The 24,620-nt window shown below is 51.3% G+C and overlaps 2 protein-coding genes across 2 annotated transcripts; one reads left to right on the top strand and one right to left on the bottom strand.

The window, feature by feature from the left end:
- On the top strand, positions 1-24,029 carry esf1 (ESF1, nucleolar pre-rRNA processing protein, homolog; the record flags this gene model as incomplete). The annotated part of the gene is made up of 13 exons (XM_079552825.1): positions 1-337; positions 2,741-3,036; positions 3,099-3,212; positions 6,068-6,177; positions 12,122-12,274; positions 12,350-12,464; positions 13,825-14,143; positions 14,253-14,383; positions 14,474-14,570; positions 14,664-14,758; positions 22,643-22,795; positions 23,666-23,807; positions 23,881-24,029. The coding sequence occupies 13 exons, from the start codon at positions 1-3 to the stop codon at positions 24,027-24,029; spliced, it is 2,211 nt and encodes a 736-aa protein (XP_079408951.1).
- LOC306960393 (uncharacterized protein) lies at positions 12,478-12,633 on the bottom strand (the record flags this gene model as incomplete). Its single annotated transcript, XM_079552826.1, has 1 exon — positions 12,478-12,633. A coding segment is annotated over one exon (156 nt), but the record flags the coding sequence as incomplete, so codon positions are not given.
- Positions 24,030-24,620: the final 591 nt, after the last annotated feature.

The following is a 24,620-nucleotide window of genomic DNA, read 5'->3' as shown; positions in this document are numbered from 1 at the left end:
ATGCCGTCGTCTCAGAGAAAACGCGGCGGCGGCCATGATGCGGCGGCGGTGGACGAGCGTTTCTCGCGTGTCCAGAAGGACCCGCGTTTCTGGGAAATGCCCGAGAAACAGAACAAGGTGAAGATCGACAAACGCTTCCAGTCCATGTTCCACGACGCCCGCTTCAAAGAGCGCCACACGGTGGACAAGCGAGGCCGCCCGGTGCAGCACAGCACCAAGGAGGACCTGAAGAAGTTCTACCAGCTCTCAGACTCTGAGGACGAGGAGGAGGAGGAGGAGGAGGAGAGGGGGGTGAAGAGCAAGAAGGAGGGAGAGAAACCCCAGCGCTCTGCAGGAGGTGAGACACTTCCTGATCTGATCCAGGTGTTTTAGTATCGTACTGGAGCAGATTTAACGACTGGATCTGATTAGTTAAGATTTCAAACTCTATTTTGATACTGACTTCAATCCCACGGAAAAAGATAAGAAAAGATAAGAGAAGTCATTCACATTCAGCTCTTAGAAATACTCAGTGCAAATAGGCAGAAAATGTGGGGAAATAAACAAAAAAAACAATATGTACAATGACGACCAAGGACCCCGTGGGGACAAAAATATAAACAGTAAATAATTAAGTAAACAGACTATAAACAAAAATGTTAGAATCAGAGTTAGCGGTGCAGGTTCACATCATAGAGCTGTGGCTGATGAAGGGATTTAAATACAGGATTATTGCACATGTGACTTCACAGTCTGTTGTTCAGTCTGACAAAAGTGGGGATGAAGGACCTGAGGGTCTTATGCTCCGTCCACACCAAACTCGATTTGGCGCCTCCAAAGCGTCAGGTTTACATTTAAAATACATGGAGGACGCGCCTCCGGGGGCGTCAAGATGTCCCGCAGCGCCTCACGCGCCTCCTCCGCGGCGCGTTTTGAGGTTTTTCGCGCTTGGTGAGCGTTTGACGCGCCTCCAGGGCGTCGAGCGCGGCCGACGCTCGAGATGGGAAATGTTGAACTTTTTGGCGAAATTCGCGAGCGTCGACCAATCAGGAGCTTTCTCCCCATAGTGACGTTGTAGCTGAGCCACCGGGGCAGATTCTACGCCAGCCCCACAGATGTAAACAAGTCACAAGTCACGGACGTTTAGCTTCTTTGTGAACCGGAGCTACAGCAGCTCTGGGACTTTTACAAAGACACATCAGTGCTTCTTTATCTAAACACCAGGATTAAAAGCGGCGGAAGTACCGTTGAAAGCGACTCTCGTCCGAGCGCAGCTCCTGGAGCAAATGGTGAAACTCGCCAAACTGAGAACGCCTTCGGACGATCTCATGAATCCAGACACGGCGCCGACGAGCCCGTAGACGACGTTGTCTGGCTTTATGAAGCAATAACAGCCAAGCCACTCTCTCTATGTCATCCATGTTGATAACTGACAACGGCTCCCAACGCGCTCCATGACGACGCTCTTGACGCGCGTCGAGAGCGTCTTGACGCTTGGTTACGAGCGTCTGACTTGAATGAGCACAGGCGTCCAACAACGGGCGTGACGCGCGTTTTTGACGCCCAAATCGAGTTTGGTGTGGACGGAGCATTAGTCTTCCACTGAAAGAGCTGCTCAGCTCCTCTACAGTCAGTGCAGTGGGTGGGAGGTGTTGTCCATGATGGAGGTGAGCTTGGCTAACACCCTCCTGTCCCCCAGGGGGCAGCACAGGACAGAGCTGGCCCTCCTGTTCTTGTCCCGCTCTGTGCGGCCCTAACCATGATTGAAAAAATACTTTTTAAGTTATCTGTAATATTGTTGAAATATAGTCAATCATCGTCCGGCCCAAAGTGTCACATCAGATCAGGACGTTACGGCAACTTATTGCATTCATTTGAAAAAAAAAATAATAGTTTCTGTTTTTATGAGCAAAATAAATCATTATGTCGGGTGTGCCTGTGGTGAAGTTAGATGGACATTCAGCCTATTCAGATGTTCAACATTACGTTGACTGAATCCGACACTACTCACGGCTTTAGTTGGTCAAAACTAGCCTAGCCTTCGAACAAGCCCTGCACAGGTCGGGGTAATAGTGTGAGCCGGTGGGAGGGATGCTTGTGATTGCTACTTGCTGACGGTGCTCGGTGATGGTTTTCCGCATAACCGCCCTATTAAGGGACCGTCAACAAATGACTATGCTAAACTCGATGGAAACTTTGTTTTTAGGGCATTTGACTCACTATAGAATATTGGGACGCCTTATGGGCCACTTGGCAAAGAGATACTAGTAATTGTAAAGTGATTTGAGATCACTGGGTAAAATACCCATAAAGCAAAAAAAAATTACACATTGTTTTTCCATGGAGTCTAGTATAGTAACTTATTTACAGTCCCTTAATAGAGCAGAAAGTGCCAGCACCACCGAGCACCGCCAGCATGGACTAAGCATCTCTCCCTGCCGGCTCACGCTAGAGCAGGACCCGGGGCTGTTCTTGTTCAAAGGGGAGTTTTGATCAACTATAGCCGTGAGCAGTGTTTCTCGGGTTAGGTCAACGTAATGTTGAACATCTGAATAGGCTATATCTGAATGTCATCTAACTTCAACACGCAGATGCACACCCGACATAATGACCCTCACTCATGTCACCTACTGGGCTTAGTCATTTTGTTCATAAAAACAGACCTTTTCTCGTGAAAACAGACTTTTATTTTTTTGTGTGAATGCTATTGGTTGCCGTAGAAAGTTCATTGTTTTGACGTCTTTAAATCCTTTTATTTCAGTTGACGATGACGAGGGTTTGTCTGAGGACAGTGAGGAGGAGGATGAGGAGGAGGAGGAGGAGGAGGAAGAGGAGGAGGAGGATGAGCGCTCTGCAGGAGGCGCGGCCTCAGAGGAGTCCGGCTCAGACTCCGGGGACTCGGACTCAGACTCCGGTCCGGACTTGGCTCGAGGTAAAGGGAACGTGGAGACGAGCTCTGACGAGGACGACGACGTGGACGCCATTCTGAGGCGCGAGGAGCAGGAGATCCAGCACGACTGGGGCGACCTGTGCAAGGACGCCCCGCGCGCAGAGCAGGTACTCTCAGCACTCAAATTACCTCCACTCCTCAGAGTGTCATGCATGTGTTTTGTCTCCAGGTTTCCCGTCGTCTGGCCGTCTGTAACATGGACTGGGACCGGATCAAAGCCAAAGACCTGCTGGCCCTGCTCACCTCCTTCTGCCCTAAAGGGGGCGCCGTGCTGTCGGTGCAGGTCAGTCTGAGGCGGCGGCGTTAAACCTGTGTGTCTGTGGTGCGTTCAGGAGCAGCTTTGTTAACCCTGTGTGTCTGTGGTGCGTTCAGGAGCAGCTTTGTTAACCCTGTGTGTCTGTGGTGCGTTCAGGAGCAGCTTTGTTAACCCTGTGTGTCTGTGGTGCGTTCAGGAGCAGCTGTGTTAAACCTGTGTGTCTGTGGTGCGTTCAGGAGCAGCTGCGTTAAACCTGTGTGTCTGTGGTGCGTTCAGGAGCAGCTGTGTTAAACCTGTGTGTCTGTGGTGCGTTCAGGAGCAGCTGTGTTAAACCTGTGTGTCTGTGGTGCGTTCAGGAGCAGCTGTGTTAAACCTGTGTGTCTGTGGTGCGTTCAGGAGCAGCTGTGTTAAACCTGTGTGTCTGTGGTGCGTTCAGGAGCAGCTGCGTTAAACCTGTGTGTCTGTGGTGCGTTCAGGAGCAGCTGTGTTAAACCTGTGTGTCTGTGGTGCGTTCAGGAGCAGCTGTGTTAAACCTGTGTGTCTGTGGTGCGTTCAGGAGCAGCTGTGTTAAACCTGTGTGTCTGTGGTGCGTTCAGGAGCAGCTGTGTTAAACCTGTGTGTCTGTGGTGCGTTCAGGAGCAGCTGTGTTAAACCTGTGTGTCTGTGGTGCGTTCAGGAGCAGCTGCGTTAAACCTGTGTGTCTGTGGTGCGTTCAGGAGCAGCTGTGTTAAACCTGTGTGTCTGTGGTGCGTTCAGGAGCAGCTGTGTTAAACCTGTGTGTCTGTGGTGCGTTCAGGAGCAGCTGTGTTAAACCTGTGTGTCTGTGGTGCGTTCAGGAGCAGCTGCGTTAAACCTGTGTGTCTGTGGTGCGTTCAGGAGCAGCTGCGTTAAACCTGTGTGTCTGTGGTGCGTTCAGGAGCAGCTGTGTTAAACCTGTGTGTCTGTGGTGCGTTCAGGAGCAGCTGCGTTAAACCTGTGTGTCTGTGGTGCGTTCAGGAGCAGCTGTGTTAAACCTGTGTGTCTGTGGTGCGTTCAGGAGCAGCTGTGTTAAACCTGTGTGTCTGTGGTGCGTTCAGGAGCAGCTGTGTTAAACCTGTGTGTCTGTGGTGCGTTCAGGAGCAGCTGTGTTAAACCTGTGTGTCTGTGGTGCGTTCAGGAGCAGCTGTGTTAAACCTGTGTGTCTGTGGTGCGTTCAGGAGCAGCTGTGTTAAACCTGTGTGTCTGTGGTGCGTTCAGGAGCAGCTGCGTTAAACCTGTGTGTCTGTGGTGCGTTCAGGAGCAGCTGTGTTAAACCTGTGTGTCTGTGGTGCGTTCAGGAGCAGCTGTGTTAAACCTGTGTGTCTGTGGTGCGTTCAGGAGCAGCTGTGTTAAACCTGTGTGTCTGTGGTGCGTTCAGGAGCAGCTGCGTTAAACCTGTGTGTCTGTGGTGCGTTCAGGAGCAGCTGCGTTAAACCTGTGTGTCTGTGGTGCGTTCAGGAGCAGCTGTGTTAAACCTGTGTGTCTGTGGTGCGTTCAGGAGCAGCTGCGTTAAACCTGTGTGTCTGTGGTGCGTTCAGGAGCAGCTTTGTTAACCCTGTGTGTCTGTGGTGCGTTCAGGAGCAGCTGTGTTAAACCTGTGTGTCTGTGGTGCGTTCAGGAGCAGCTGTGTTAAACCTGTGTGTCTGTGGTGCGTTCAGGAGCAGCTGTGTTAAACCTGTGTGTCTGTGGTGCGTTCAGGAGCAGCTGTGTTAAACCTGTGTGTCTGTGGTGCGTTCAGGAGCAGCTGCGTTAAACCTGTGTGTCTGTGGTGCGTTCAGGAGCAGCTGTGTTAAACCTGTGTGTCTGTGGTGCGTTCAGGAGCAGCTGTGTTAAACCTGTGTGTCTGTGGTGCGTTCAGGAGCAGCTGCGTTAAACCTGTGTGTCTGTGGTGCGTTCAGGAGCAGCTGCGTTAAACCTGTGTGTCTGTGGTGCGTTCAGGAGCAGCTGCGTTAAACCTGTGTGTCTGTGGTGCGTTCAGGAGCAGCTGTGTTAAACCTGTGTGTCTGTGGTGCGTTCAGGAGCAGCTGCGTTAAACCTGTGTGTCTGTGGTGCGTTCAGGAGCAGCTGTGTTAAACCTGTGTGTCTGTGGTGCGTTCAGGAGCAGCTGTGTTAAACCTGTGTGTCTGTGGTGCGTTCAGGAGCAGCTGTGTTAAACCCTTAACTCCCACCTGAACCGAGCACATTTTCTCCAGTTTGGCTTTACCCCAATCCAAAAGCTTCTGGGAAAAAGCTGTGAAAATAGAGACAGAACTGAGACAAAAACAATGATGAAAAAGTGGCAAAAATTTGACAAAAATATGACAAAAAATTGATAAAAAATGACAAAAAGAAAAAGAAAAAATATCGCTAAAAAATGACAGAAATGACCCAAAAAATGAAAAAAAAATTGACAAAAATTTGACAAAAAATTGATCAAAAATGACCCAAAAAAATGACAAAAAATTGACAAAATGTGACAAATAAATCGATAAAAAACGGACAAAAAAAGAAAAAAAAACGGATGAAAAAATGCGACAAAATGTGACAAAAAAATGACAAAAATCGATCAAAAATTTACAAAAAAAATGAAAAAATGTGATTAAAATTAGACATAAAAATGTGACCAAAAATATTTAAAAAAAAAAGACTAAAAAAATGATATAAAAATGAAAAAAAAAAAAGACAAAAAATGACAAAAATGTGACAAATAAATCCATAAAAAACTGACAAAAAAATGACCAAAAATGACCAAAAAAATATCTATAAAAAAAATTACAAAAAAATGTGACAAAATGTGACAAAAATGTGATACAAATTTGACTAAAAACTGACGGCGGTTTCACCTGAAGAAGAAGTGATTAAAGTGAAGGTTTGTGACGTTTCAGATCTTCCTGTCGGACTTCGGGAAAGAGCGACTGCGGCAGGAGCAGAGCGAGGCCCCGCCCGAACTCCAGGCCCTGCCCGAGGACTCGGACGAGGACACGGAGGAGGACAGGTACTTTACTCACTCAGATGTACTCGAGTACTCCCACACAGAGGAGGACAGGTACTCTACTCACTCAGATGTACTCGAGTACTCCCACACAGAGGAGGACAGGTACTTTACTCACTCAGATGTACTCGAGTACTCTCACACAGAGGAGGACAGGTACTTTACTCACTCAGATGTACTCGAGTACTCTCACACAGAGGAGGACAGGTACTTTACTCACTCAGATGTACTCGAGTACTCCCACACAGAGGAGGACAGGTACTTTACTCACTCAGATGTACTCGAGTACTCTCACACAGAGGAGGACAGGTACTTTACTCACTCAGATGTACTCGAGTACTCTCACACAGAGGAGGACAGGTACTTTACTCACTCAGATGTACTCGAGTACTCCCACACAGAGGAGGACAGGTACTCTACTCACTCAGATGTACTCGAGTACTCCCACAGAGAGGAGGACAGGTACTTTACTCACTCAGATATACTCGAGTACTCCCACACGGAGGAGGACAGGTACTTTACTCACTCAGATATACTCGAGTACTCCCACAGAGAGGAGGACAGGTACTTTACTCACTCAGATATACTCGAGTACTCCCACAGAGAGGAGGACAGGTACTTTACTCACTCATATGTACTCGAGTACTCCCACACAGAGGAGGACAGGTACTTTACTCACTCAGATGTACTCGAGTACTCTCACACAGAGGAGGACAGGTACTTTACTCACTCAGATGTACTCGAGTACTCACAGAGAGAGGAGGACAGGTACTTTACTCACTCAGATGTACTCGAGTACTCCCACACAGAGGAGGACAGGTACTTTACTCACTCAGATGTACTCGAGTACTCTCACACAGAGGAGGACAGGTACTTTACTCACTCAGATGTACTCGAGTACTCTCACAGAGAGGAGGACAGGTACTTTACTCACTCAGATGTACTCGAGTACTCCCACAGAGAGGAGGACAGGTACTTTACTCACTCAGATGTACTCGAGTACTCCCACAGAGAGGAGGACAGGTACTTTACTCACTCAGATGTACTCGAGTACTCCCACAGAGAGGAGGACAGGTACTTTACTCACTCAGATATACTCGAGTACTCCCACAGAGAGGAGGACAGGTACTTTACTCACTCAGATGTACTCGAGTACTCCCACAGAGAGGAGGACAGGTACTTTACTCACTCAGATGTACTCGAGTACTCCCACAGAGAGGAGGACAGGTACTTTACTCACTCAGATGTACTCGAGTACTCCCACAGAGAGGAGGACAGGTACTTTACTCACTCAGATATACTCGAGTACTCCCACAGAGAGGAGGACAGGTACTTTACTCACTCAGATGTACTCGAGTACTCCCACAGAGAGGAGGACAGGTACTCTACTCACTCAGATGTACTCGAGTACTCCCACAGAGAGGAGGACAGGTACTTTACTCACTCAGATGTACTCGAGTACTCCCACAGAGAGGAGGACAGGTACTTTACTCACTCAGATGTACTCGAGTACTCCCACAGAGAGGAGGACAGGTACTTTACTCTCTCAGATGTACTCGAGTACTCTCACACAGAGGAGGACAGGTACTTTACTCACTCAGATGTACTCGAGTACTCCCACAGAGAGGAGGACAGGTACTTTACTCACTCAGATGTACTCGAGTACTCCCACAGAGAGGAGGACAGGTACTTTACTCTCTCAGATGTACTCGAGTACTCCCACACAGAGAGGAGGACAGGTACTTTACTCACTCAGATGTACTCGAGTACTCTCACACAGAGGAGGACAGGTACTTTACTCACTCAGATGTACTCGAGTACTCCCACAGAGAGGAGGACAGGTACTTTACTCACTCAGATGTACTCGAGTACTCCCACACGGAGGAGGACAGGTACTCTACTCACTCAGATGTACTCGAGTACTCCCACACAGAGGAGGACAGGTACTTTACTCACTCAGATGTACTCGAGTACTCCCACAGAGAGGAGGACAGGTACTTTACTCACTCAGATGTACTCGAGTACTCTCACACAGAGGAGGACAGGTACTTTACTCACTCAGATGTACTCGAGTACTCTCACACAGAGGAGGACAGGTACTTTACTCACTCAGATGTACTCGAGTACTCTCACACAGAGGAGGACAGGTACTTTACTCACTCAGATGTACTCGAGTACTCTCACACAGAGGAGGACAGGTACTTTACTCTCTCAGATGTACTCGAGTACTCTCACACAGAGGAGGACAGGTACTTTACTCACTCAGATGTACTCGAGTACTCCCACAGAGAGGAGGACAGGTACTTTACTCACTCAGATGTACTCGAGTACTCTCACAGAGAGGAGGACAGGTACTTTACTCACTCAGATGTACTCGAGTACTCCCACAGAGAGGAGGACAGGTACTTTACTCACTCAGATGTACTCGAGTACTCCCACAGAGAAGAGGACAGGTACTTTACTCACTCATATGTACTCGAGTACTCCCACAGAGAGGAGGACAGGTACTTTACTCACTCAGATGTACTCGAGTACTCTCACACAGAGGAGGACAGGTACTTTACTCACTCAGATGTACTCGAGTACTCCCACAGAGAGGAGGACAGGTACTTTACTCTCTCAGATGTACTCGAGTACTCCCACACAGAGAGGAGGACAGGTACTTTACTCACTCAGATGTACTCGAGTACTCTCACACAGAGGAGGACAGGTACTTTACTCACTCAGATGTACTCGAGTACTCCCACAGAGAGGAGGACAGGTACTTTACTCACTCAGATGTACTCGAGTACTCCCACACGGAGGAGGACAGGTACTCTACTCACTCAGATGTACTCGAGTACTCCCACACAGAGGAGGACAGGTACTTTACTCACTCAGATGTACTCGAGTACTCCCACAGAGAGGAGGACAGGTACTTTACTCACTCAGATGTACTCGAGTACTCTCACACAGAGGAGGACAGGTACTTTACTCACTCAGATGTACTCGAGTACTCTCACACAGAGGAGGACAGGTACTTTACTCACTCAGATGTACTCGAGTACTCTCACACAGAGGAGGACAGGTACTTTACTCACTCAGATGTACTCGAGTACTCTCACACAGAGGAGGACAGGTACTTTACTCTCTCAGATGTACTCGAGTACTCTCACACAGAGGAGGACAGGTACTTTACTCACTCAGATGTACTCGAGTACTCCCACAGAGAGGAGGACAGGTACTTTACTCACTCAGATGTACTCGAGTACTCTCACAGAGAGGAGGACAGGTACTTTACTCACTCAGATGTACTCGAGTACTCCCACAGAGAGGAGGACAGGTACTTTACTCACTCAGATGTACTCGAGTACTCCCACAGAGAAGAGGACAGGTACTTTACTCACTCATATGTACTCGAGTACTCCCACAGAGAGGAGGACAGGTACTTTACTCACTCAGATGTACTCGAGTACTCCCACACAGAGGAGGACAGGTACTTTACTCTCTCAGATATACTCGAGTACTCTCACAGAGAGGAGGACAGGTACTTTACTCACTCAGATGTACTCGAGTACTCCCACAGAGAAGAGGACAGGTACTTTACTCACTCAGATATACTCGAGTACTCCCACAGAGAGGAGGACAGGTACTTTACTCTCTCAGATGTACTCGAGTACTCCCACACAGAGGAGGACAGGTACTTTACTCTCTCAGATGTACTCGAGTACTCCCACACAGAGGAGGACAGGTACTTTACTCACTCAGATGTACTCGAGTACTCCCACACAGAGGAGGACAGGTACTTTACTCACTCAGATGTACTCGAGTACTCCCACAGAGAGGAGGACAGGTACTTTACTCTCTCAGATGTACTCGAGTACTCCCACACAGAGGAGGACAGGTACTTTACTCTCTCAGATGTACTCGAGTACTCCCACAGAGAAGAGGACAGGTACTTTACTCACTCAGATGTACTCGAGTACTCCCACACGGAGGAGGACAGGTACTTTACTCACTCAGATGTACTCGAGTACTCTCACACAGAGGAGGACAGGTACTTTACTCTCTCAGATGTACTCGAGTACTCCCACAGAGAGGAGGACAGGTACTTTACTCACTCAGATGTACTCGAGTACTCTCACACAGAGGAGGACAGGTACTTTACTCACTCAGATGTACTCGAGTACTCCCACAGAGAGGAGGACAGGTACTTTACTCACTCAGATGTACTCGAGTACTCTCACACAGAGGAGGACAGGTACTTTACTCTCTCAGATGTACTCGAGTACTCCCACAGAGAGGAGGACAGGTACTTTACTCACTCAGATGTACTCGAGTACTCCCACAGAGAGGAGGACAGGTACTTTACTCACTCAGATGTACTCGAGTACTCCCACAGAGAGGAGGACAGGTACTTTACTCACTCAGATGTACTCGAGTACTCCCACAGAGAGGAGGACAGGTACTTTACTCACTCAGATGTACTCGAGTACTCCCACAGAGAGGAGGACAGGTACTTTACTCTCTCAGATGTACTCGAGTACTCTCACACAGAGGAGGACAGGTACTTTACTCAGTCAGATATACTCGAGTACTCTCACAGAGAGGAGGACAGGTACTTTACTCACTCAGATGTACTCGAGTACTCCCACAGAGAGGAGGACAGGTACTTTACTCACTCAGATATACTCGAGTACTCCCACAGAGAGGAGGACAGGTACTTTACTCACTCAGATGTACTCGAGTACTCCCACAGAGAGGAGGACAGGTACTCTACTCACTCAGATGTACTCGAGTACTCCCACAGAGAGGAGGACAGGTACTTTACTCACTCAGATGTACTCGAGTACTCCCACACAGAGGAGGACAGGTACTTTACTCACTCAGATGTACTCGAGTACTCCCACAGAGAGGAGGACAGGTACTTTACTCACTCAGATGTACTCGAGTACTCCCACACAGAGGAGGACAGGTACTTTACTCACTCAGATGTACTCGAGTACTCCCACACAGAGGAGGACAGGTACTTTACTCACTCAGATGTACTCGAGTACTCCCACACAGAGGAGGACAGGTACTTTACTCACTCAGATGTACTCGAGTACTCCCACACAGAGGAGGACAGGTACTTTACTCACTCAGATGTACTCGAGTACTCACAGAGAGGAGGACAGGTACTTTACTCACTCAGATGTACTCGAGTACTCCCACACAGAGGAGGACAGGTACTTTACTCTCTCAGATATACTCGAGTACTCCCACAGAGAGGAGGACAGGTACTTTACTCTCTCAGATGTACTCGAGTACTCCCACAGAGAGGAGGACAGGTACTTTACTCTCTCAGATGTACTCGAGTACTCCCACACAGAGGAGGACAGGTACTTTACTCACTCAGATGTACTCGAGTACTCCCACAGAGAGGAGGACAGGTACTCTACTCACTCAGATGTACTCGAGTACTCTCACACAGAGGAGGACAGGTACTTTACTCACTCAGATGTACTCGAGTACTCCCACACAGAGGAGGACAGGTACTTTACTCACTCAGATGTACTCGAGTACTCACAGAGAGGAGGACAGGTACTTTACTCACTCAGATGTACTCGAGTACTCCCACACAGAGGAGGACAGGTACTTTACTCTCTCAGATATACTCGAGTACTCCCACAGAGAGGAGGACAGGTACTTTACTCTCTCAGATGTACTCGAGTACTCCCACAGAGAGGAGGACAGGTACTTTACTCTCTCAGATGTACTCGAGTACTCCCACAGAGAGGAGGAGATTTTAAGTCAGCTTGAATCAATGTAACGGCCTTCATTTTTGCCCAGTTCTGGTTCTAACCCGGTCTTTCAGTCTCTGGCTCTGACCCTGGTCTCTGGCTCTAACCCGGTCTCTCTCTCTGGCTCTGACCCTGGTCTCTGGTTCTAACCCGGTCTCTGGCTCTAACCCGGTCTGTGGTTCCAGGTCGTACCGTGAGCGCATGAGGCAGTACCAGTTCCGGAGGCTGAAGTATCATTACGCTGTGGTGGAGTGTGACTGCGCGCAGACGGCTGCGCAGATCTACTCCGACTGCGACGGCTTCGAGTACGAGAGCAGCGGCTCCGTGCTGGACCTCAGGTCAGTCTCACAGAGTCTCAGAGTCTCAGAGTCTGACCCGGACTCGGCTAAACGTCTCCTGTGTGTGTGGGGCAGGTTTGTTCCTGAGGACATGCAGTTCGAGGACCAGCCCAAAGACGTGTCCACAGACGTGACCCTGACGTCCTACACCCCCAAACTGTTCACCTCCACCTCGGCCTCCACCTCCAAGGTCTGTGACAAGACTCAGGAACGTAGACACGCCCACAACCCCACCCATAACCCCGCCCACACCCGTAACCACACCCATAACCACACCCATAACCCCACCCATAACCACACCCGTAACCACACCCACACCCGTAACCCCACCCATAACCCCGCCCACACCCGTAACCACACCCACACACCTGCACTCACGAGCCGACAAATAATGATGATGTTCAGGAGCGGCTGTTTAACCTCTTAACTCCCGCCTGAACCGAGAGGATCTTCTTCCTCACGTCATCACATTTTTTTTTTTCCATCATTTTTTGTTGGATATTCAACTCATTTTTGTAACTTTTTCGTCAATTTTTTATCACATTTTTTGTTTTTCTTTTTTGTTTTTTTTTTGGGTCAATTTTTTGTCATTTTTTGTCACTTTTTGTCATTTTTCGTCAATTTTTTTATCACATTTTTTGTTTTTCATTTTTCATTTTTTTTTTGTCAATTTTTTGTCACTTTTTTTTCTTATTATTTTTTTGTCAATTTTTTATGAAATTGTTGTCTTTTTTTTTGTTAAATTTTGGTCATCTTTTTGTCACATTTTTGCCACTTTTCCATCAATTTTTCGTCAGTTTTTTGTCACATTTCCGTCATTGTTTTCGTCTCAGTTTTGTTGCTATTTTCACAGCTTTTTTCCGGAAGCTTTTGGATTGGGGTAAAGCCAAACTGGAGAAAATGTGCTTGGTTCAGGTGGGAGTTAAGGGGTTAAATCTGTGTGTCTGTGGTGCGTTCAGGAGCAGCTGTGTTAAACTCTGTGTGGCAAAAAATTGATAAAAAATGATAAAAATTTGACAAAAAAAATAACAAAAATGTGAACAAATGTGATTAAATTTTTTTTTAAAATGTGATAAAAAATGAAAAAAATGTGACAAAAAATGGAAAAAAAAATGATAAAAACTGACGAAAAATGTGGCAAAATGTGACAAAAAATGACAAAAAACTAACGAAAAAATGACTAAAATGTGATTAAAAAACGACCCCCAAAAAATGACCAAAAAATGACAAAAATGTGACAAAATTTGATAAAAAAAAGAAAAAAAAATGATAAAAACATTGACAAAAAAATAACACAAATTTGACAAAAAATGACAAAAAATATGATTTAAAAAATTGACAAAAAAATGACAAAAATGTGACAAAAATGAGTTGAATGCCCAACAAAAAAATGATGGAAAAAAATTTGACGTGAGGAGAAAGATCCTCTCGGTTCAGGCGGGAGTTGAGAGGTTAAACCTGTGTGTCTGTGGTGCGTTCAGGAGCAGCTGTGTTAACCCTGTGTGGTGCGTTCAGGAGCAGCTGTGTTAAACCCTGTGTGGTGCGTTCAGGTGCAGCTGACATGGGACGAGACGGACCACGACCGCGTCACGGCTCTGAACCGAAACTTCAGCAAAGACGAGCTCCTCAACATGGACTTCACCGCCTACTTAGCCTCGTCCTCCTCCAGCGACGAGGGGGAGGAGCCTGTGGAGGAGGGGGAGGAGCCTGTGGAGGAGGGGGAGGAGCCTGAGGAGGAGGAGGTGAAGGGTCAGAAACACAGCGACCGGCAGATGGAGAAATACCGTGAGCTCCTGAAGGGGATCCAGGAGCGAGAGAGACAGCAGAAAGAGGAGAGGGGCGTGGAGATGGAGGTCACATGGTTCCCAGGTACCGCCCCCAGACACGACCATAACCCCGCCCACCTGCAATCAGACACGCCCATAACCCCGCCCACACCCCACACGCCGGGTTTAACGTCTGTGTTTCCGTTGTCCAGGTCTGAAGGAAAACGTGGAGCAGCGCGTGAAGAAACGCCTGGAGTCGACAGAGAAGTCCAGCCCCTGGGAACAATATCTACAACGGAAACAGGAGCAGAGGAAGGAGAAGAGGAAACTGCGGAGGAACAAGGTCAGGATCAGGACTTGACTCTGGGGCTGATGATCCAGGACTGGATCAGGATCAGGACTTGACTCTCTGACGCTGACGCTCATGTTTCAGGACTCGGAGGCGGGGCTCAGCGATGATGATGATGATGACGTTCCCTCAGACGTGGACCTGAGTGACCCGTTCTTCAGGGACGAGCTGTCTGCTGCAGGTCAGTGTTTTTCTGCTGCAGGTCAGTGTTGGTTTGGAGAGCGTCCTGTGTGGGAGGAGGATCAGCTGTTGGATGAACTTCTCTGCTCCTCAGACGTGAAGAAGAGCCAGAAGAAGAAGAAGGAGAAGAGGAGGAGGCAAGGGAGTGATGCAGAGGAGGAGGAGGAAGAGGAGCAGCTCAGGCAGAAGGTAAAACTAAACTGGTTATTTTTATTCTTTTATTTACATTTTACTGCATTTTTCTTCTTCTTTGAACAGTTTGTTCATTTTTCTCACTCTGGTCTCACTCTGGTCTGACTCTGGTCTCACTCTGGTCTGACTCTGGTCTCACTCTGGTCTCACTCTGGCCTCACTCTGGTCTCACTCTGGCCTCACTCTGGTCTCACTCTGGCCTCACTCTGGCCTCACTCTGGCCTCACTCTGGTCTCACTCTGGTCTCACTCTGGCCTCACTCTGGCCTCACTCTGGCCTCACTCTGGTCTCACTCTGGTCTCACTCTGGCCTCACTCTGGTCTCACTCTGGCCTCACTCTGGCCTCACTCTGGTCTCACTCTGGCCTCACTCTGGTCTCACTCTGGCCTCACTCTGGTCTCACTCTGGTCTCACTCTGGTCTCACTCTGGCCTCACTCTGGTCTCACTCTGGTCTCACTCTGGCCTCACTCTGGCCTCACTCTGGTCTCACTCTGGCCTCACTCTGGTCTCACTCTGGCCTCACTCTGGCCTCACTCTGGCCTCACTCTGGCCTCACTCTGGTCTCACTCTGGCCTCACTCTGGTCTCACTCTGGCCTCACTCTGGCCTCACTCTGGCCTCACTCTGGCCTCACTCTGGCCTCACTCTGGCCTCACTCTGGCCTCACTCTGGCCTCACTCTGGTCTCACTCTGGCCTCACTCTGGTCTCACTCTGGCCTCACTCTGGTCTCACTCTGGTCTCACTCTGGTCTCACTCTGGCCTCACTCTGGTCTCACTCTGGCCTCACTCTGGTCTCACTCTGGTCTCACTCTGGTCTCACTCTGGCCTCACTCTGGTCTCACTCTGGCCTCACTCTGGTCTCACTCTGGCCTCACTCTGGCCTCACTCTGGCCTCACTCTGGTCTCACTCTGGCCTCACTCTGGTCTCACTCTGGCCTCACTCTGGTCTCACTCTGGTCTCACTCTGGTCTCACTCTGGCCTCACTCTGGTCTCACTCTGGCCTCACTCTGGTCTCACTCTGGTCTCACTCTGGTCTCACTCTGGCCTCACTCTGGTCTCACTCTGGCCTCACTCTGGTCTCACTCTGGCCTCACTCTGGCCTCACTCTGGCCTCACTCTGGTCTCACTCTGGCCTCACTCTGGTCTCACTCTGGCCTCACTCTGGTCTCACTCTGGCCTCACTCTGGTCTCACTCTGGTCTCACTCTGGTCTCACTCTGGCCTCACTCTGGTCTCACTCTGGCCTCACTCTGGTCTGACTCTGGCCTCACTCTGGTCTCACTCTGGTCTCACTCTGGCCTCACTCTGGCCTCACTCTGGCCTCACTCTGGTCTCACTCTGGTCTCACTCTGGCCTCACTCTGGCCTCACTCTGGTCTAACTCTGGCCTCACTCTGGCCTCACTCTGGCCTCACTCTGGTCTCACTCTGGCCTCACTCTGGTCTCACTCTGGCCTCACTCTGGTCTAACTCTGGCCTCACTCTGGTCTCACTCTGGCCTCACTCTGGTCTCACTCTGGCCTCACTCTGGTCTCACTCTGGCCTCACTCTGGTCTCACTCTGGTCTCACTCTGGTCTGACTCTGGCCTCACTCTGGTCTCACTCTGGTCTCACTCTGGCCTCACTCTGGCCTCACTCTGGCCTCACTCTGGTCTAACTCTGGTCTCACTCTGGCCTCACTCTGGTCTCACTCTGGTCTAACTCTGGCCTCACTCTGGCCTCACTCTGGCCTCACTCTGGTCTGACTCTGGCCTCACTCTGGTCTGACTCTGGCCTCACTCTGGTCTCACTCTGGTCTCACTCTGGCCTCACTCTGGTCTCACTCTGGTCTCACTCTGGTCTCACTCTGGTCTCACTCTGGTCTCACTCTGGTCTCACTCTGGTCTCACTCTGGTCTCACTCTGGCCTCACTCTGGTCTCACTCTGGCCTCACTCTGGTCTCACTCTGGTCTCACTCTGGCCTCACTCTGGTCTCACTCTGGTCTCACTCTGGTCTCACTCTGGTCTCACTCTGGTCTCACTCTGGTCTCACTCTGGTCTCACTCTGGCCTCACTCTGGTCTCACTCTGGTCTCACTCTGGCCTCACTCTGGTCTCACTCTGGTCTCACTCTGGTCTCACTCTGGTCTCACTCTGGTCTCACTCTGGCCTCACTCTGGTCTCACTCTGGTCTCACTCTGGTCTCACTCTGGCCTCACTCTGGCCTCACTCTGGTCTCACTCTGGTCTCACTCTGGTCTCACTCTGGTCTCACTCTGGTCTCACTCTGGCCTCACTCTGGTCTCACTCTGGCCTCACTCTGGTCTCACTCTGGTCTCACTCTGGTCTCACTCTGGTCTCACTCTGGTCTCACTCTGGTCTCACTCTGGTCTGACTCTGGTCTCACTCTGGTCTCACTCTGGTCTCACTCTGGTCTCACTCTGGTCTCACTCTGGTCTGACTCTGGTCTCACTCTGGCCTCACTCTGGTCTCACTCTGGTCTGACTCTGGTCTCACTCTGGTCTCACTCTGGCCTCACTCTGGTCTCACTCTGGTCTCACTCTGGCCTCACTCTGGCCTCACTCTGGCCTCACTCTGGTCTCACTCTGGTCTCACTCTGGCCTCACTCTGGCCTCACTCTGGCCTCACTCTGGTCTCACTCTGGTCTCACTCTGGCCTCACTCTGGTCTCACTCTGGCCTCACTCTGGCCTCACTCTGGTCTCACTCTGGCCTCACTCTGGTCTCACTCTGGCCTCACTCTGGTCTCACTCTGGTCTCACTCTGGTCTCACTCTGGCCTCACTCTGGTCTCACTCTGGTCTCACTCTGGCCTCACTCTGGCCTCACTCTGGTCTCACTCTGGTCTCACTCTGGCCTCACTCTGGTCTCACTCTGGCCTCACTCTGGCCTCACTCTGGCCTCACTCTGGCCTCACTCTGGTCTCACTCTGGCCTCACTCTGGCCTCACTCTGGTCTCACTCTGGCCTCACTCTGGCCTCACTCTGGCCTCACTCTGGCCTCACTCTGGCCTCACTCTGGCCTCACTCTGGTCTCACTCTGGCCTCACTCTGGTCTCACTCTGGCCTCACTCTGGTCTCACTCTGGTCTCACTCTGGTCTCACTCTGGCCTCACTCTGGTCTCACTCTGGCCTCACTCTGGTCTCACTCTGGTCTCACTCTGGTCTGACTCTGGCCTCACTCTGGTCTCACTCTGGCCTCACTCTGGCCTCACTCTGGTCTCACTCTGGTCTCACTCTGGCCTCACTCTGGTCTGACTCTGGTCTCACTCTGGTCTCACTCTGGCCTCACTCTGGTCTCACTCTGGCCTCACTCTGGTCTGACTCTGGCCTCACTCTGGTCTGACTCTGGCCTCACTCTGGTCTCACTCTGGTCTCACTCTGGTCTCACTCTGGCCTCACTCTGGTCTGACTCTGGCCTCACTCTGGCCTCACTCTGGTCTGACTCTGGTCTCACTCTGGTCTCACTCTGGTCTGACTCTGGTCTCACTCTGGTCTCACTCTGGTCTCACTCTGGCCTCACTCTGGTCTCACTCTGGCCTCACTCTGGCCTCACTCTGGTCTCACTCTGGTCTCACTCTGGTCTCACTCTGGTCTCACTCTGGCCTCACTCTGGTCTCACTCTGGTCTCACTCTGGCCTCACTCTGGCCTCACTCTGGCCTCACTCTGGTCTCACTCTGGTCTCACTCTGGCCTCACTCTGGTCTCACTCTGGCCTCACTCTGGCCTCACTCTGGTCTCACTCTGGTCTCACTCTGGTCTCACTCTGGTCTGACTCTGGTCTCACTCTGGTCTCACTCTGGTCTCACTCTGGTCTCACTCTGGTCTCACTCTGGTCTGACTCTGGTCTCACTCTGGCCTCACTCTGGCCTCACTCTGGTCTCACTCTGGTCTCACTCTGGTCTCACTCTGGTCTCACTCTGGTCTCACTCTGGTCTCACTCTGGTCTCACTCTGGTCTCACTCTGGTCTCACTCTGGCCTCACTCTGGTCTCACTCTGGTCTGACTCTGGTCTCACTCTGGTCTCACTCTGGTCTCACTCTGGTCTCACTCTGGTCTGACTCTGGTCTCACTCTGGTCTCACTCTGGTCTAACTCTGGTCTCACTCTGGTCTGACTCTGGTCTCACTCTGGTCTCACTCTGGCCTCACTCTGGTCTCACTCTGGTCTCACTCTGGTCTCACTCTGGCCTCACTCTGGTCTCACTCTGGCCTCACTCTGGTCTCACTCTGGCCTCACTCTGGTCTCACTCTGGTCTCACTCTGGTCTCACTCTGGCCTCACTCTGGTCTCACTCTGGCCTCACTCTGGTCTCACTCTGGTCTGACTCTGGTCTCACTCTGGTCTCACTCTGGTCTAACTCTGGTCTGACTCTGGCCTCACTCTGGCCTCACTCTGGTCTCACTCTGGTCTCACTCTGGTCTAACTCTGGTCTCACTCTGGTCTCACTCTTGTCTAACTCTGGTCTCACTCTGGTCTGACTCTGGCCTCACTCTGGTCTGACTCTGGCCTCACTCTGGTCTCACTCTGGTCTCACTCTGGTCTAACTCTGGTCTCACTCTTGTCTAACTCTGGTCTCACTCTGGTCTCACTCTGGCCTCACTCTGGTCTGACTCTGGTCTCACTCTGGTCTGACTCTGGCCTCACTCTGGTCTCACTCTGGTCTGACTCTGGCCTCACTCTGGCCTCACTCTGGTCTAACTCTGGTCTCACTCTTGTCTAACTCTGGTCTCACTCTGGCCTCACTCTGGCCTCACTCTGGTCTAACTCTGGCCTCACTCTGGTCTCACTCTGGTCTGACTCTGGCCTCACTCTGGCCTCACTCTGGCCTCACTCTGGCCTCACTCTGGTCTCACTCTGGTCTCACTCTGGTCTCACTCTGGCCTCACTCTGGTCTCACTCTGGTCTCACTCTGGCCTCACTCTGGTCTAACTCTGGTCTCACTCTGGTCTCACTCTGGTCTCACTCTTGTCTAACTCTGGTCTCACTCTGGCCTCACTCTGGTCTCACTCTGGTCTCACTCTGGTCTCACTCTGGTCTCACTCTGGCCTCACTCTGGTCTCACTCTGGTCTCACTCTGGCCTCACTCTGGTCTGACTCTGGCCTCACTCTGGTCTCACTCTGGTCTCACTCTGGTCTCACTCTGGTCTCACTCTGGCCTCACTCTGGTCTCACTCTGGCCTCACTCTGGTCTCACTCTGGTCTCACTCTGGTCTCACTCTGGTCTCACTCTGGTCTAACTCTGGTCTCACTCTGGTCTCACTCTGGTCTCACTCTGGTCTAACTCTGGTCTAACTCTGGTCTCACTCTGGTCTCACTCTGGTCTCACTCTGGTCTCACTCTGGTCTCACTCTGGCCTCACTCTGGCCTCACTCTGGTCTCACTCTGGTCTCACTCTGGTCTCACTCTGGTCTCACTCTGGTCTCACTCTGGTCTCACTCTGGTCTCACTCTGGTCTGACTCTGGTCTCACTCTGGCCTCACTCTGGCCTCACTCTGGTCTCACTCTGGTCTCACTCTGGTCTCACTCTGGTCTCACTCTGGTCTCACTCTGGTCTCACTCTGGTCTCACTCTGGTCTCACTCTGGTCTCACTCTGGCCTCACTCTGGTCTCACTCTGGTCTGACTCTGGTCTCACTCTGGTCTCACTCTGGTCTCACTCTGGTCTCACTCTGGTCTGACTCTGGTCTCACTCTGGTCTCACTCTGGTCTAACTCTGGTCTCACTCTGGTCTGACTCTGGTCTCACTCTGGTCTCACTCTGGCCTCACTCTGGTCTCACTCTGGTCTCACTCTGGTCTCACTCTGGCCTCACTCTGGTCTCACTCTGGCCTCACTCTGGTCTCACTCTGGCCTCACTCTGGTCTCACTCTGGTCTCACTCTGGTCTCACTCTGGCCTCACTCTGGTCTCACTCTGGCCTCACTCTGGTCTCACTCTGGTCTGACTCTGGTCTCACTCTGGTCTCACTCTGGTCTAACTCTGGTCTGACTCTGGCCTCACTCTGGCCTCACTCTGGTCTCACTCTGGTCTAACTCTGGTCTCACTCTGGTCTCACTCTTGTCTAACTCTGGTCTCACTCTGGTCTGACTCTGGCCTCACTCTGGTCTGACTCTGGCCTCACTCTGGTCTCACTCTGGTCTCACTCTGGTCTAACTCTGGTCTCACTCTTGTCTAACTCTGGTCTCACTCTGGTCTCACTCTGGCCTCACTCTGGTCTGACTCTGGTCTCACTCTGGTCTGACTCTGGCCTCACTCTGGCCTCACTCTGGTCTAACTCTGGTCTCACTCTTGTCTAACTCTGGTCTCACTCTGGCCTCACTCTGGCCTCACTCTGGTCTAACTCTGGCCTCACTCTGGTCTCACTCTGGTCTGACTCTGGCCTCACTCTGGCCTCACTCTGGCCTCACTCTGGCCTCACTCTGGTCTCACTCTGGTCTCACTCTGGTCTCACTCTGGCCTCACTCTGGTCTCACTCTGGTCTCACTCTGGCCTCACTCTGGTCTAACTCTGGTCTCACTCTGGTCTCACTCTGGTCTCACTCTTGTCTAACTCTGGTCTCACTCTGGCCTCACTCTGGTCTCACTCTGGTCTCACTCTGGTCTCACTCTGGTCTCACTCTGGCCTCACTCTGGTCTCACTCTGGTCTCACTCTGGCCTCACTCTGGTCTGACTCTGGCCTCACTCTGGTCTCACTCTGGTCTCACTCTGGTCTCACTCTGGTCTCACTCTGGCCTCACTCTGGTCTCACTCTGGCCTCACTCTGGTCTCACTCTGGTCTCACTCTGGTCTCACTCTGGTCTCACTCTGGTCTAACTCTGGTCTCACTCTGGTCTCACTCTGGTCTCACTCTGGTCTAACTCTGGTCTAACTCTGGTCTCACTCTGGTCTCACTCTGGTCTCACTCTGGTCTCACTCTGGTCTCACTCTGGCCTCACTCTGGCCTCACTCTGGTCTCACTCTGGTCTCACTCTGGTCTCACTCTGGTCTCACTCTGGTCTCACTCTGGTCTCACTCTGGTCTCACTCTGGTCTCACTCTGGCCTCACTCTGGCCTCACTCTGGCCTCACTCTGGTCTCACTCTGGTCTCACTCTGGCCTCACTCTGGCCTCACTCTGGCCTCACTCTGGTCTCACTCTGGTCTGACTCTGGCCTCACTCTGGCCTCACTCTGGCCTCACTCTGGCCTCACTCTGGCCTCACTCTGGCCTCACTCTGGTCTCACTCTGGTCTCACTCTGGTCTCACTCTGGCCTCACTCTGGTCTCACTCTGGCCTCACTCTGGTCTCACTCTGGTCTCACTCTGGTCTCACTCTGGCCTCACTCTGGTCTCACTCTGGCCTCACTCTGGCCTCACTCTGGCCTCACACTGGTCTCACTCTGGCCTCACACTGGTCTCACTCTGGTCTCACTCTGACCTCACTCTGACCTCACTCTGGCCTCACTCTGGCCTCACTCTGGTCTCACTCTGGTCTCACTCTGGTCTCACTCTGGCCTCACTCTGGTCTCACTCTGGTCTCACTCTGGTCTAACTCTGGTCTCACACTCTGGCCTCACTCTGGTCTCACTCTGGTCTCACTCTGGTCTCACTCTGGTCTCACTCTGGTCTCACTCTGGTCTAACTCTGGTCTCACTCTGGCCTCACTCTGGTCTAACTCTGGTCTCACTCTGGTCTCACTCTGGTCTAACTCTGGTCTCACTCTGGTCTCACTCTGGTCTCACTCTGGTCTCACTCTGGTCTCACTCTGGTCTCACTCTGGTCTCACTCTGGTCTCACTCTGGTCTCACTCTGGCCTCACTCTGGTCTCACTCTGGCCTCACTCTGGCCTCACTCTGGTCTCACTCTGGTCTAACTCTGGTCTCACACTCTGGTCTCACTCTGGTCCTGGTCCAGGCGCAGATGGAGCTGCTGATGGAGGACGGTCCAGACGAGGACCGGCGACAACACTTCGACTTCGACCGAATCGTGGAGGAGCAAAACCTGAGCAAGAACAAGAAGAAGAGGCTGAAGAAGTCGGGCCTGGAGCCCAAGGACGACCAGTTTGAGGTACGGGTCCCGGGCCAGTCCGGGTTTAGCTCCTCCTTTAGCTCCTCCTCTCTGTCCCGGTTTAGCTCCTCTGTCCCGGTTTAGCTCCTCCTTTAGCTCCTCCTCTCTGTCCCGGTTTAGCTCCTCTGTCCCGGTTTAGCTCCTCCTTTAGCTCCTCCTCTCTGTCCCGGTTTAGCTCCTCCTCTCTGTCCCGGTTTAGCCCCTCCTTTAGCTCCTCCTCTCTGTCCCGGTTTAGCTCCTCCTCTCTGTCCCGGTTTAGCTCCTCCTTTAGCTCCTCCTCTCTGTCCCGGTTTAGTTCCTCCTTTAGCTCCTCCTCTCTGTCCCGGTTTAGCTCCTCCTTTAGCTCCTCCTCTCGTTCCCGGTTTAGCTCCTCTGTCCCGGTTTAGTTCCTCCTTTAGCTCCTCCTCTCTGTCCCGGTTTAGCTCCTCCTTTAGCTCCTCCTCTCTGTCCCGGTTTAGCTCCTCTGTCCCGGTTTAGTTCCTCCTTTAGCTCCTCCTCTCTGTCCTGGTTTAGCTCCTCCTCCTTTAGCTCCTCCTCTCTGTCCTGGTTTAGCTCCTCCTCCTTTAGCTCCTCCTCTCTGTCCCGGTTTAGCTCCTCCTCCTTTAGCTCCTCCTCTCTGTCCTGGTTTAGCTCCTCCTCCTTTAGCTCCTCCTCTCTGTCCTGGTTTAGCTCCTCCTCCTTTAGCTCCTCCTCTCTGTCCTGGTTTAGCTCCTCCTCCTTTAGCTCCTCCTCTCTGTCCCGGTTTAGCTCCTCCTCTCTGTCCCGGTTTAGCTCCTCCTCTCTGTCTCGGTTTAGCTCCTCCTTTAGCTCCTCCTCTCTGTCCCGGTTTAGCTCCTCCTCTCCGTCCCGTCCTGACTCTGTCTCCTCCAGGTGGACGTCCGTGACCCGCGCTTCGAGGCCGTCTACACCTCGGCCCTGTTTAACCTCGACCCGTCCCACCCCAGCTTTAAGTCGACCCGAGGCACCCAGAGCCTGATGCAGGAGAAGCAGCGCCGCCGCAAGGACACACACGGTACTGCAGCCTCAGATCTGTGCATTTATTTTCACATTTCAGAGTCTCATAAACCCTGTTCTCTCCCTCGTAGCACCAGGCTCCGCCCCCACGGCCACACCCACACCTGTCTCCACGGCGACGGTGAAGAGCGGCGCCGACCCCGCCCTGTCGCAGCTCGTCAAGTCCATCAAGTCCAAGACGCAGCGACACCAGGAGAAGAAGAAGAGCCGCCCACAGTGACCACGCCCCATAATTTACCTTTAATAACTTTAATAACACCAGGAGAAGAAGAAGAGCCGCCCACAGTGACCACGCCCCATACTTTACCTTTAATAACTTTAATAACCCAGGAGAAGAAGAAGAGCCGCCCACAGTGACCACGCCCCATACTTTACCTTTAATAACTTTAATAACCCAGGAGAAGAAGAAGAGCCGCCCACAGTGACCACGCCCCATACTTTACCTTTAATAACTTTAATAACCCAGGAGAAGAAGAAGAGCCGCCCACAGTGACCACGCCCCATACTTTACCTTTAATAACTTTAATAACACCAGGAGAAGAAGAAGAGCCGCCCACAGTGACCACGCCCCATACTTTACCTTTAATAACTTTAATAACACCAGGAGAAGAAGAAGAGCCGCCCACAGTGACCACGCCCCATACTTTACCTTTAATAACTTTAATCACGGACACAAAGCCTCACCTGGAGGAAATAAATGTTCTTCACAACGACGTCTTTAAATGTTTCAGGTTATTTGGGAAAAAAGCCGTTTTCTCTCGAACACATCTGGACGTTTTACAGATGTGATTCTGAACGATCATTCTTCTCC

This window comes from Gobius niger (assembly GCF_951799975.1).
Source record: "Gobius niger genome assembly, chromosome: 3".
Classification (NCBI taxonomy): Eukaryota; Metazoa; Chordata; class Actinopteri; order Gobiiformes; family Gobiidae; genus Gobius; species Gobius niger.
The sequence above is the reverse complement of the archived record's forward strand: the minus strand, read 5'-3'. Positions and strand labels throughout refer to the sequence as shown.